Source organism: Eupeodes corollae, chromosome 1 (assembly GCF_945859685.1).
Source record: "Eupeodes corollae chromosome 1, idEupCoro1.1, whole genome shotgun sequence".
Classification (NCBI taxonomy): Eukaryota; Metazoa; Arthropoda; class Insecta; order Diptera; family Syrphidae; genus Eupeodes; species Eupeodes corollae.
Window position 1 is genome coordinate 140,197,084 of NC_079147.1, and position 14,602 is coordinate 140,211,685.

Here is a 14,602-nt window from a genome sequence, read left to right on the forward strand (position 1 = left end):
AACATAAGGGATTTCATTTGCAGTCTTTATTCCTTGAACGTACATTTTAACCAAGGCAACTATTTAACTATTTTCTAGTAGATATCATGCATTTCAAATTCAGAGCTTTACTACGCAAACCTCTACTTTAAGTTCATAGTACAAAAACTACTAGAAACATTATTGTCTACAAAGCACTCTTTAGGCGAGCTACAAGTCTATCACAATTTGTATTTTGTATGGTAAAGAAATATAACTTACATTTCTTTTCCAAATTGAAAAGGAACCCTTTTACAGAACAAATTACATAAAGTAAGTTGTGCAGAGAATAAATAAATCATAGAGTAATAAAGTTTAGCTTTCAGTTGAATGAAAAAACTTGATCAACTGTCATTTTGATAGAATAGACTTGACTTAATAGGTAGTTAAGGAGATTTTTCTTGGCTAACTTTCCAATCAACTATCCATTAAAGTTGCCTTAATTAGAAAGTAATTTTTTGTCAGCTGGCCAATCAGATATCAGAAACTTGCCTTACTTTCAAGTTCTTTATGTTGTCTGAACCTGCCCATTCTAAAACTGCTTCCAAGTATTCGTTATACGTCGGTCTATTTGCTTTTCTTCTTCTTTTTGAACGACTTCAGTTCTCCGAGATAAACGAATGATCATCAACATAGTCATTTTTTTCAAGCTAGATGTCCTTCCTTATGTGGTTCGTCATGACTTTGGTTTTGTTAAGGTTCATTCGTATTCCATGTATTTTACATTCTCTGGAAAGTTAGTTCCATAACTTATAGTATTTCGGAAAGCCAAACAATTTCATTTACAAACCTCAGATCACTCAGTCCCTCTCTCTAGATTTGTTTTCCAAATCTGTTGGTACAATTAAGCTTGTGAAAAATATTTTCGAGTGCTGATGAAAATGGGGAAATGGGAACTACTTGTCACGAAACGCCCTTTATAAAAAGAATTCCTGTCTGATTTTCCCCGCATTTAATTTCCCAATATTGTTATAGTACAAATTTATCAAAGTCGGATTAGTGTTAAATAAGAATTATAGTGGTTTGTTTTATTCTACATACTTTCCAATAAGCTGGGTCATGATCTGGAGCTTTGCTTTGAACTTCTTTATATAGTGCTTTATAAAAAAATTAATAATACCCCTATTATGTTGGCGAATCGAACGTTCGAAGTGAGATATTTTCATTAGCGAACTAACACTTTCTACATACTGGCGAACTTTACAATTCGAGTTCGAAATTCAGTGCCACCATTTAAAAAATAACAGGCATAAATAAACGTCACTTATGAAATTAAAAAAAAACTGTTGTTCATTAATAATTGATTATTTTCATAGTTAATAAGAATACAAAAAAAAAAAAAATGATAAGCAACATAGATTTGTTTTTTTTTTGGAGGAAACGAAAATTACAGAAAAAAAGTAAGAATGCTTCGACTGCGCAAGAATATTCGAGTCTAATCTAATTTCTTGGAACTCCCTAATCATCTCTAAGTAGAACAAATATTTTGTACCTCCTGGAAGTTCATTAAATTCTAATTAATTCCTTGTTTCTGATCATATTTATAGTTTTTTATAACATGGCGCGTTTGTGTTCGTATTAAACAAGTTGGAAGGGCAATTTAAAAATGCAAGCACCTCCTTAATCCCTGCTATACTAAAATTTTCTTCTGCCTTTAGATTTTTTGCTAGTGAGAATTATCAGAGCAGCCTAGGAAAAGATTTTGACTTGGGTCTGTCACAATCCTCGGTTTCCTTAGTATTGAAAGAAGTTTTGTGTGCAATTGAGGACAAATTATGTCCAACCTGGTTCAGTCTCAACATGTCATCCGATGAGACACAAAAAGAAACGAAACTAGTTTTTCTTTTAACCGTCAACCCATGATTCCTTTGTATGGAACTCCAGTATTCTTACTTCAGTTCTTGAAACGTAGTTCCAAAGAGGAGAACGTACAATGTTCTTTCGTAGTATTTATATTTTTATTTCGTCGTTCAATAACTTTTCTTTTCCATCGCGAGTAGGTGGCCCAAGAGAGTTGAGGGTTGTAACATAGCAAATTGGTCCCAATATTCCATTTGGTTTTTTTTTAAGAACCAAACTCTCCAACACCTCTCGCTACAATAGGTTTCGATTCCATCAGTTCAACTGACTTTTTGTACTGAGTATTATTAGTTCTCTTGCAGCTAAATAAAAATGCATTGATTCATGTTATTTTATAAAAGAAATGAAATATACCAATGAACTTGCATTGTTTTATTTTCCGACATTTCTTTTACATAAGCTTCGACCTTTCATCCAACGTTCGACAAAAAATAACACGAATGAAGTTCAAATCAACGAACATTCGAAAAGGACAATAGAGTAAGATCAATTTTAGAAAAATGTATGACATTTAAGTCGAATCAACGGTTCTCAATTCGCCAACGGTAATACAAATTTCTCACACTCACACGTTTATTCATTCGACTCGCCAATGGTAATAGGGATATAAATTGTTGATATTAAGATGATTGGTCCTTAGTTTGCTTTATATTTTTTGACCTCTTATGAAAGCATTAAAAAGCTTTGTAAGTATTAGAATAAGTGACTCTTTCCCGATTTTTATTAATTTCTGCTCCTATTTCGTCACTTCCTGCAGATTTTTCTTGCATCCTTAGTGATTTGTAAATTCATTTTTTTTTCTAGAGAAATCGTATGTGAATCTTACTAAGGTAATTTTTGAAATCAATGATTTCGCGTTTTTTATTATTATTATTATTATAACATTATTAATATGTAATAAATTACACAAATTAATAATAATATTATTCGGCACAAGCTACCAGGACTTCGGCCGATAAGGGCAGTTATTTAAATATTATTATATGTTGTTAGGTCTTGAGTTTAACTTAGATATAGTTATACTTAATATAAATATAATAGTTAAATTTGATTTTGAAGTTTAATTGCAGTTAATATTTTGAAAACGTCTTTAATGTTTTGTTCAGTAGGGACGGTTAAAAGTTTTAACAGAGTGCTTGTTGCATTGACTCTTTTGGATATGAGTTTGACATGCTCGCAATCGACGGTAAGGTGATAAATGTTGATAGGAATATTTTTGTTACAAAGGTGACAGAGTGGTTGTTGTTCTTTTGTTATGCAGTGGATATTAGTAATGTAGCAGTGGCCGAGTCTGAGTCTAATATAGCATCTTAGCATATTTAGGGATATATTTGTTGGGTATATAGTTTTTTGACCTTGAGGGTTGATTCGAGAATAATGATGGACATATTCTTTCCAGTCGTTTTTTTTTAAATCACAGGCTGTGTGGAAAAGGTTTTTTTTTGCATCTTTTTTATTAAAAATGTTGAACAGTAAAAGCGGTTCATTCAGTGCTGCTTTTGCCGTTTTGTCTGCCATCTCATTTCCAGGTATGCCGGCATGTCCAGGCACCCAGATAATTTTAAGATTTTTATTTCCTATTATTTTATCCCTCAATTGATCGATTATTTCAGTTTTGTTATTTAGGTTTTTTAATGCGGTGATCGTGGACAGGCTGTCGGAGAAGATTGCAGTTTTTTTATTGTTTGTAAACATTGTTGCTTTGAGGATTGCAAAGGCTTCCGCAGTAAAAATGGATGTGGAATTTGCTAGGAGGCCTTTCAATTTTATGTTTCCGATTTCGTCGACAACGGCAAAAGAAATCCCGTGTTCATTTTTGGAACCATCAGTGTAGAGGAAGTTCCATTCTGTTCTTTCAAGATTTGTCACCATTTCCATAAACATTTTTCGGTACGTCTCATTACTTGTTGCTGTTTTAGAGAATCTTTGAAGGTCTGTGTTTATAGAGTCAATTTTTAATTTCCATGGTGGAAATATTGAAGACTTGGCTGTGTTGGTTTGAACTGGAATATTCCATTTTGTTGAAAGGTTAATGGCATTGAGTAGTGATGATGAATATTTTTGTTGTCTAGTTCTCCGTATAATTTTCGGGATCAGTGATTGGATAGGTGATTTTTTGCAGGAATTTATTTTGAGAAGAATGGCGGCAGTTTGGAATTCTATCCGATCGGGGATAGATGGAAGTCCGGCGTCTGTTAATACATTTTTAATAGGTGTTGTGCGGAAGGCTCTTTGGGCGGTTCTAATGGCGCTGTGGTATTGTGGTGTGATTAGTTGTAATGATGATTTTGAGCATTTACCGTAGATGGCGAGTCCGTAGTCTACTTTGGAAAGCAAAACTGATTTAATAACATTAATAAGAGAGTTTACATTACAATAACTATGTTTAGAAGCTAAGTATCTTATCATATTAATCCTGGTAGCGAGGCTCTTTTTTATATAAATGCAATGTTGCTTAAAGTTAAATTTTGTATCAAATATAATTCCAAGTATTTTTAGGGTATTTACATTTTCGATTGATTTATTATGAAATTTTATTGGAACATTCTTGGAGCAGCTGGTTTTTTTACATATGTGCAATATTTTGCTTTTATCTGTAGATATTTTTGTCCCTGAGTATTCTCCCCATTTAATTATATCTAGAAGTATATTTGAAAAATCAGCTGCTACATGGTTTAGGTCTTTGCATTTGGATACAATTATTAAATCATCGGCGTATAAAGAATAATTAATTTTGTTATATTTTCCAATTATAGCACTTATTTTATTAAAAGCTATCACGAAAAGCACAACTGAAAGAGGTGATCCCTGGGGAATACCGTTTTCAAGATTGTACACGGAAGAAAATGTATTTTTTATTTTTATTCGAAATTTCCTATGAGTTAAAAATGCTTTAACAAATGTTATTATTTTAGGACCTAATTTCCATTGGGTTAATTCGTCCAAAACAACGTGGATTCCGATCCGATCGAAAGCCTTTTCGAAGTCAATGGAAAAAAGTGAAACATGATTTTTTGACGATAAGCTTGAGGCAATAAATTCGTCGACGTGTAAGAGTGAATCGATTGTACCTCTGCCTTTTTTAAAGGCAACTTGGTTGATATCTACCAGGTTGTTTCTTTCGAGGAACCAAGATAGTCTACGGGATATAATTTTTTCAACGACTTTGCTAAGGCACGGTAGAAGGGATATCGGTCTATAGCTGGATAGATTTATAATTTCTTTGTTTGGTTTGGGAATAGGAACTACTGTAGCAATTTTCCATACTTGTGGTATAACACCTTGAGTAAGAATCTCGTTGTAAAGATTAAGTATACGCTTTTTGAGAGAAATTGGGCAGTTTTTGATCATGGCGTATGATATTCGATCAAAGCCAGGAGTGTTGCCTTTGCATGAGTTAATGCAGCTTTCAAATTCGATAAGGTTAATATTACCTTCGATTTGTTTTGCTGTTTCACTTATGGGTTCTAATTGAATTCGTTGATTTAGTATAGAGTTTTTATGAGTGCAAAATTCAGAATGAAAGTTTGAATCTTTTGAAGCGTTTGACCATGTTTCGGCAAAACTTTGGGCAATTTCTATAGGAGAAGTTAGCATATTATTAGATTCATCTCTTATGGCTTTTATTGAATTAACTTTGTAATTGCCTGTGAGGGAGTTTATATCAGACCATAGCTTCTTGGCAGGAGAGTTTGGGTTTATGTTTGAAGTAAATTTCTCAAAACTATTTCTTTTTGCCTCTTTTGCTGATTTTCTGAAAATAGCATTGGCTTTTTTAAAAGTAATCAGGTTCGTTGTAGTAGGATATTTTTTGAATGTTTTCCAAGCTGTTTGTTTGCTTTGGCGAAGATTTCTAAGTTCATAACTCCACCAGGGAACCATATGTTTGTATGGTAAATTGTTGGTTTGGGGGATTGCTAAGTTGGCTGCGAAGCGAATTGATTTTTGAATAAGTGCTGACTCTTTATTGATATTTTGGGAAATGTCCCTGTTTGACAGAAAATCTGTAACTTTGCTCTGAAATAACGACCAATTTGCTTTGTCTAGTTGGAATTTACGTATCGGATTTTCATGATTTATGTGATTGTTAAGGGTAATTTCGGTGATGGTTGGGAAGTGATCGCTACCATGTAGGTTAGTAAGAGCTTTCCATGTTGTTTTTGGAGTGAGGGAGGGGGAAATAAAGGTGAGATCTATATGAGTTAAACTTTTGTGGGTGGAAAAATGTGTAGGAGAACCATCATTTAAAATAGCTAGGCTAGAATTAGTGAAGAATTGTTCCACAATTTTACCGCGAGTGTTAATATTAGGAGATCCCCAGATAGGATTCCAAGCATTAAAATCGCCAGTTAATAATATCGCTGTATTGAAATTCTTGGTAATTAATTCCAAATCAGGACTTGTAAAATCCTGTTTTGGATGAATATATAATGAAACAATTGTAAGTTTGATACTCAGCTCAATTTCTACTGCTACTGCTGGAATATTAGATGTTATATTTGTGAATTTGTGTGGAATAGATTTGTGAACTAAGAGCCCTATTCCTTGTTTGGCCGTGGTGTTCTGGTTGTACAAATAGCATGCATATTGTTTAGGGGGATGGAAAGTGGTGTTTGTGGGAATGTGGGTTTCTTGTAGAGCTATAATAGAAGGTTTGTGTTCGTTTATTAAAAGCTGAAGTTCATGGTGGTTATTAAAATATCCATCCATGTTCCATTGGAGAATTTTTAGGGTTGATGGTTTTGAATGAGGGGTGAATGGGTATGGTTGTCGAGATATTATTTGACTCCGCTTCCCGAATGTTGAAGCATTCAGGCTCCCAAGTGAGCCTGAAGGATTCAACACACGAGCAGCAGAGTCACTGATTTTGGAACCTATAGTTTGATTAGTGGTCATCATCATCCATTACGTTTACATAGTAATTATTTTCTTTAAGAAGTGTTTTTGTAACGTGTGATAATGGAGAATCTGATGCTGAAGAATTTGTGTTTGAATGTGAATCTTGTTTTTGGGGTTGATTTTGTGTTTCTGTGTTATTTGGTGTGATTGTTGTTCGGGTAGTTATTGCGGGCTTGTTAGAGAGATTATTTACTTGTTCTGGTTGGTTGTTGGTTGTTTGGGTAGTTAGGGTGGGGTTGTTGCTGTTTAGTTTAGTTATGGTATTGTTATCTTGTGGGAAGGATTTTTCTGTTGAAATTAAATTTAAACGTATTGGGATAGGAGGTTGGTATGATTTTGAAGTTGATGGCTGGTTTTCAGGAAGATTATTTTGATCTTTTGGAGATTGTTCTCTTAGAATTCTGTTTTTGATGATCTCTGCCATTGATGGTTTGGGATCGGTTTTTTTAGTTGGCGCGGGAAGTTGATGCTGTGCGGGGTCGTCTCTGTAGATCTCCCAGGCTTCTCGGAGGTTGCAGCGGCGGTCGGATTTTATTTTGTTGACCGATTTATGGCGAAGGAAGGTTGGACATGAGGCATCATACGATGTATGACTGTCTTCTTGACAGTTGATGCAATAAATGCGTGAACATTCATCGTGTGGCGGGGGAAGGCAGCATTCTTTGCATACTTCGGCATTTGTGCAGCGATTTTTTGTGTGTCCCAATTTTTGACAAATGATGCATCTCATTGGGTTTGCGATATATTCTTCGACTTTACAATTAAGCCATCCTAGTTTGATTTCATTGGGACGTCTTATTAAGTCGAAGGTAAGGATTGCTGCGCCCGTTGGAATTAATTCATTATTAATTTTTTTAAACATTTTTTTTATTTGGATAATTTTTTGTGGTTGCAGTTCACTTAGAAGTTCTTCTTCGGAAATGTCTCTGATGTGGTGAGAGAAGATTCTTCCTTGCACTGAGTTTAAACTATTGTGTGGTGTAATTTTAACCGGAATCGAGTCGATGTAATTTTGCTTCATGAATTTACTCGCAGTTTGTAAGTTCGCAACTTTCACTAATAGATCACCGGACCGCATGGATTTAACCTCTAAGATTTCTTTAGATATATGTTCGAGGCCACGATTAATTTGGAATAAGTTGTACGATGAAAGTGGGCGCAATTTTTCTGTTTCGTCGTCTTTTCCGTTTACAATTTTTTCCAAACCAGAAATAACAATATAACGAGGGATGTTATCGTCGTTTGAAGAAATTGTGGGCAGTGGTGGGTAGTGAGATTGGTTTAATTTGCGTTTCATTTTGGTGCGTGGGTTCAAGGGAGCATCGGAATCGAGTCCCTTAAATCTGTTTCTACTGGGGGGACCCCCCTGCATTTTCGTTTTAAATTTTAGACACCAGAAAGATTTTTGTTTTTAAATCAAATACAAAATAGAAATTAAGTAAATAAATTGAATTTTCAGACCGCGTGGCGAGAAAAAATTTGACAGATCAAAACAAAGCTATAAAGTTTGGCTCTCAAAACACGTCTATACTCGGCGTTTGCCAGATAGCTACGTTCGCGTTTTTTAAGTTTAATTAATAAGGTTCAAAATGTATATGGATTTCCCAAACAATAGAACAACATTCCACAAAAATTCTTTTTTCATAGTGAAGCCAAATCTAAATACATGTTTTTTATAAATATATATGTTTTTTATTCAGAGATTAATGTATTACAAATTTAAGGATGTACTGGATATAAATTTGATTTTCATATAAAAAATCACGCTACATAAAATAATGGAACAATAAAAGCTTTACAAATGCTTAAAACTGTTTTAAACAGTTAAAAAATGTTACTATATCATATGTTTAAAATACTCTATTACATCTGCATTAATAGTTTCATCATTACCAGCAAAACATACATCATACTCTAAATTTAATTCCAAGAAATAATGGGTTTCCAATGCTGAAGATGGTAAAACAGTTTTGGTTGGCTTAAGACTCAATGCCCGAAACAAGTCACCCACACGTTCTTTACGACTAACATAAGCAGTTTCATCGCTGAGTATGCGCTTGGCTTCTTTTCTTAAAGAATCGTTAAACTTTTCAAAGAAATAATGCCGATCCGATAGTAATTCACCAGGTTTGTCATCGATTCCAGATTCAGTGAGTTCACGGTAAGTTTTTATTTTTTTATAACGATTTTCTTCTCCGTCTGTGATTTGAGTTTCCATGGAAGCTACCTGTAGACCTTCATCCAATCGAGGAGCCTATTAAGTATAGTGTGTTGTCTCATAATGTCAATAAAAACTAAGAGTTTAGCATCGAACTTACTGATTGAACAATTTTTAAAATTTCCAAAGCGGCTTTTTGTCTGGCTGCCTTTTTAGTATTGGCAACACCATATCGCTTAATTGTAGCCAATTGACATAGCACAGTGAATTCGGGTGCTTCAGCAGGACCAGCTTGTTGAATAATATCAAATGCAGGAAGTGGATGATTTTGTTGAACACAGATATCCCGCAAAGTAATAACTGCATCTGTGGTTGGTATGGCCTCATGGGGAGCCTGAGGTATCAAGAGTATATCTGGATGTGTTAGCTTGACGTCCTGAATGAGATTTGCAGCTGCATCATGTTTGGCCTCTTGTTTGGAACGCCCATTGCCGTATGATGTACGATCCAAGGCATCTACGGAGCACATAAAGGATTTGCTCCCATCGTTGGCATCCATGCAATTGTACTTTGGAAGGCCAACTCCTTTTTTTGCACAATACTCTTGAAGAGCTGTTACCGGGGGTTTACCGAACATTGGAAACTAGTCTTATTTGTGTTGTTACGTGCAATGTAATAAAAATATTTATGAATAATAATTGCTATTGCAGTATCGCAGTTTATATTTAGTCTAGCGTAGGGAACTTCCAGAATTGAAAAATTGTTTTGTTGGTGTTTAAAGTTTGTTTTTGTTTTTCACTTTTATACTTGACGTGGTGCACTGTTTGATTTTATTTATCAGAGTACAGATTTGTTTCCTTACTACTCGTTCTGAATTTTACGCATTGGGTTCTCTATTCTCACTGCTTTCACTTTTTCGATCCAAAATGAGAGTCTACAATAAATCTATTGGATTTAAAATAGCACTTTAAAGCCTAGTACATACTTCCCCGTGAAGTGAACGTTCGCCAGTGGAGAAAGTGAACTTTTGACATTGCTCACTGGTACACACTTGTGAGTACACGTTGTGAACATGAACAAACCAAATGTCAAAGCTTCACCAACAGTTCCCGTACATTTTGCACGTGAATTGCCCGTGAACGAAAACTCTCCACTTTGTTCTCCACTCAGCTTCACAAGCAAGTTCACGAGTGAACCAAAAACTGAAATTTGTATGGGTTCACGAGATGGTTCACAAGTATGTACTAGGCTTAAATCTTGAAAAGAAAAATACTGTAAGGGCAAGTTATAGCTGTAATTTTTTTTCAACATTGAAATAAAACCAATCATTGGAATTTTTCTGACAGTTTATGGTTATCTGATACATATTTCCTGATTAGAACCAAAAGTTTCCTGATTGGAACTAATCATTAGAAGTAAGAGTTAATAATTGAAACGAAATGGTTGTATTCAATTTCAAGTTTGAGGGACTGTTCTGGATATGTGTATTTTATGTATCTTAGTGAAAAAGTTATGGATACCTAACTAAAAATAAAGACAACTTTCAGCTGTTTACAAAAAGCATACAAACATTTAGAACAAAATTATTGTAAAATAACAATTTCAATGGATTACTTTAATATTTCATACCATTATTATCGAAAGCATACACATTTAAAATTAATTTGCATTTCTTCAAATTCAACCTCAAATCTTTGGATTACTTTTTTGACATCCCAGTTGTTTTGAATCAGTTGTTTCTTTACAAGTAAAACACTAATATAAAGGAGCCAGTAAATACTTTCTGTATGAGATTGAACGCATCAAAAATTCAAAGAAAATGGAAATCTTTCAGGGAAATGATTTTGGTCCGAATCAAGACATTTAAAATCAGTTGCTCATTGAAAATGATTTTATCAAAAATGATCTAAGAGAAATTTTCTGGATTGAATGGAATATTTTTTTTCGTAAAAAATAAAATCTACAACTCATTATCTTTATTTTGATACCAATTATAAAGCTGGTCTTACACGCCCAAGCCACAGCCACTTTGACAGATTAATTTTTTCTATAATCGACATTAAAGATGGTTTTGTAAAATAAATTAAAAATGTCCATTCATTTGTTCAGAAAATTATGTTAAGATTACGTAACTTGTAAGTTGGATAACATGACCGAAAATGGTATATGAATCAACAACCCTACACACGGTCAATTTTGAATTAGCTTAGGTCCACTTGGATCTTTGGCTCTGTCGTGTAGCTTAACACTATTGGTTTAATAAATCTTTTAAACATTTTCTACGAAATTGCACTTTCTTTTATCAAAACTTTTCATTTTCTTTTAGATAGTGTTTCTTTGCCTCAATTATATTTATTTTATTTCGTTTCTTTAAAGTTTCTTCTTATTTCCGCTGAATCTACAGAAAGCTTTGTAGCGTTAAGGAACAGATGACTCCAACGCGCAGTTGGCTGCAAGTAGTCCATATATAGCAGTTTAAAGAATGCTAGCATCTTATTATAGGCTCACGAAATGTTCATCAAGGAGTGTTCACGTTTTTTTCTATATGAATGAAATCGTATTTTAAGACTATTCCTATTTAATCATTGCTTTGAAACCTATTCACATTTCAATGAAAACAGGGTTTTTCAAAACTTGAGGTAAAACACTAGTTTCCCCATGCAAATTTGTTAGTAGTCCTGTTTTCGTGAAGACACGTTTTTAGGAAAAACCAATCAAAACCGATAAAATGGAAGAATTCAGGTCTCTGCAAGAAACTCCAAAATGTATATTTTTCTGTTCTACCAAACGTTAGAAAAGTCACACAGTCTGTAATAGAGAAATTGGCAGTTAACTTGAAGTTGTCAAAAACAAAAAAAAAAGAACTTAATTCAAATCATTCATTGGATCTGGTAATACCAACACTTCATTAAATAATTTTTCATGTCGAAAATGGAAACACAAACAACAAAAGGAATAAATATGGTCTAGGACTGATGAGCAGTATTTCTTAGATTTGTAGAAAAAAAGGAACCAACATTTGTGGAAATAGAAAAAAAACAGTCTGGCTTGTTGAATTTTCAACCGAAGAAAAAAACGACAATTTATAATCTCAGGAGCAGATATAAGTAAGTTTTCATTAGTAATTTATTCTATTTTGAGCTTATACATACACCAATCTATTTAAACAGGAATGACAAACAACATTTTGGATCGTCGTGTGGTTCACAATGGGAGCTTTACAATAAAGTAAATTTAATTATGGGAGAACATCGGGTTCACAACTTAATTGTCAAGATGGTAAAATAAAAACATTTCTATTTTTGTTTATATATAGGGTGTCCCAAAATTAACGCAAGATTTGAATTTGCCGCCATTTGTGCAATGAAGTGTTGGCAACCCTGAAAAAAGCAATTTGACAGCTAACAGTCCGATGTCCGATGTGTTATTCCATACATAACCCTATCCTATGTACTTTACGAGTCAATAAAAATATAACTATCAAAAGACTAAAAACGGCGTTTTCTATTTAATTCAAATCTTGCGGTAATTTTGGGACACCCTTTTTTTAATTTAAACAAAAAAAAAACATTAATTGAAGAATTTTCATCTTCAAGTTAAAGGAAACTAGTTTCATTGCACTAATCTGAAGAGTTGAAGTTTGTCCGGCCTGTTACTTCTTTTTTTCTTTGAGAACTCTTCCAGAAATTCCAAGAAAAACATTGGTAAAAGGTAAATGACAGATGAAAAACAGATATGTTTGCTGTAAACACATTTCGGGTTTTTTTTTTTAAACATTTTGTGGAAAACAGGGTTTCGCGTTTGGTCTGAAAAGGCTTGATTAAGATTATAAAATATGAAAGCAAAACACAAAAACGAGTTTAGGGCAAAAAGTTTTCGAAATCCAGAAAATCGTTTACACTAAACACTTACACGTTTTCTTTTGACATTTCAATTTTCGCAACATCGACTGTCATCGATTTAGTGCTTCAATTATTATTTGTGAAAATAAAAGGCATTCCGATGAATTGAAGTTGATTTTAATAAGCTGAACACATTGTCAATATTAAAAATGAAAACACTTTACAAACAATATGGTTATGCATGAAAAGCCTATTAGTGAATTATTGTAAAATGTCACCTATCAAACGTCGAAACAAATCCCGAAAATTAACATTCAATTTAATTTGTTAATTTTCTTCAAAATTAAATATACGCATCAACACGAAAAACAGACACATCCAACATTAAATAAAGTATCATTTCATTAGTTTCGGTGGACAAAATTGTTTAATCAAACAAAACGAAATATCAACAGAACTCAAAATCTGACAGTACACAATTGCCCATCTAACTGCCCACCTAAATGTTTTCTTTTTTCTACTTTGCACCATTTTTCTCATCATATCCTCTTTGGATTTTTCCTCTTTTCTTATTTTAGAGTACAAAAAATAAAATGGAAAAATAAAACTAAAAAAATAATACTCAAACTCAACAAAAACTCGGTCCAAAGAAAGACGTCGTCGTCGTCGTTGTGGTCGTTCGTAGTTCGTAGAGCATAGCAATTTATCTATTTCAATATTCAATTCAGAAGTACAGAAGTTATTCGGGAAGAGCGTGTGGAACGTGTAAGGTACTCTTGGTCTTCGTCTTGAAGTTAATCGCGAGCGTTTTCGTCAGTCTTGTTGGTACTATATTGTTCGTCGTCGCTAGTTTCTTAAATAAATTTATAATTTTGTCTTTATTGTGTTTTTTTTTATAAACTTTTAATATCTATAAAACAAATGTATATAAATAAATAATATTTTGGGGCGCTCCCTAAACTATTAATAATAATTATATCCACATTAGTTTATACCTATACTGTGGTGTGACGAAAATAAAAATACGTAAAAAAATAGGCAACAATTTTTCTATTTCTATACCTACTCTCGTCGTCTTTTCCTAGCGCACCAGCAGCAGCAGCAGGCAGCTAGAAGAGCATCGTGTGTGCAAATATTTTAAGGAAAAACCTAAGAAAAAAGTATTCATTGGAAGAGGCATTATACATAGATAAAAGTGTGTTGGAGAAATTTTCAATCGGGAAAACGAGATCTATTTTTTTAAATACAAAATTTCTGTGCATTGAAGGTAGTACACGGTTCTGATTTTAATTTTTGTTTTCGTTTGTTTAACTCTTAAATTGGATCTACCTACGACAATTATATTAAAAGTGTTTTCTTATTTCAATTTGGAAAACAAAATCAATTGCTTTTCCTTCTAATAACTCGGCGACGTAATTATTTTCTTTCCTTTCGCTAAAGCTGAAGCATATTGTGTTCGGTGCGTTGCGTTTATGTCGATAGCGACACCAAAGCCAAAAAGTTCAATTCTCGGTTAAGTATTGTATTGGCCGACAAACTCATTTGCCTCACAAGCCAACAACATACCTACAAAACGGCAGCAATAGTAAGAGTAACATAATCTACAACAGCAGCAGAAATACCAAATAACCAAATAAAAAATAAAAAGAGCCCTAGAGCAAGAGCCAGCGCCCGAGCTAGTAACAGTTGCAGCAAAAGCAAAATACACTACCAGACCAGTCTCATTTGAAAGACATTTGTTTGGTGGTGCTGGTGCGTTTTTCTAGTTGGTTTTTCATTACGGAATAAGGTGAGTTTCCTTTTATGTGGAAAACTATTCCCAGTT

At 33.6% G+C, this 14,602-nt stretch overlaps 3 protein-coding genes across 7 annotated transcripts in view; 1 reads left to right on the forward strand and 2 right to left on the reverse strand.

Annotated features, from left to right (window-relative positions):
- Window positions 1-6,763: 6,763 nt before the first annotated feature.
- LOC129945161 (uncharacterized) lies at window positions 6,764-8,074 on the reverse strand. The gene has a single exon (XM_056054823.1). The coding sequence runs from the start codon at window positions 8,072-8,074 to the stop codon at window positions 6,764-6,766; it is 1,311 nt and encodes a 436-aa protein (XP_055910798.1).
- A 373-nt stretch (window positions 8,075-8,447) lies between these two features.
- Window positions 8,448-9,722, reverse strand: LOC129938582 (RISC-loading complex subunit TARBP2). Its single transcript, XM_056046226.1, has 2 exons — window positions 9,096-9,722; window positions 8,448-9,031 (listed from the first exon to the last, which is right to left on the reverse strand). The coding sequence occupies exons 1-2, from the start codon at window positions 9,570-9,572 to the stop codon at window positions 8,615-8,617; spliced, it is 894 nt and encodes a 297-aa protein (XP_055902201.1). The 5' UTR covers window positions 9,573-9,722; the 3' UTR covers window positions 8,448-8,614.
- A 3,689-nt stretch (window positions 9,723-13,411) lies between these two features.
- Window positions 13,412-14,602, forward strand: part of LOC129938734 (uncharacterized protein CG43427) — a 145,279-nt gene continuing 144,088 nt past the window's right edge. For 3 of the 5 annotated variants that reach the window (XM_056046456.1, XM_056046455.1, XM_056046457.1), the window contains exon 1: window positions 13,412-14,566. The gene's annotated coding sequence lies outside the window, so the exon portion shown is untranslated. The remainder of the gene's footprint in view (window positions 14,567-14,602) is intronic. The other 2 variants (XM_056046460.1, XM_056046458.1) reach the window with 2 other exon arrangements.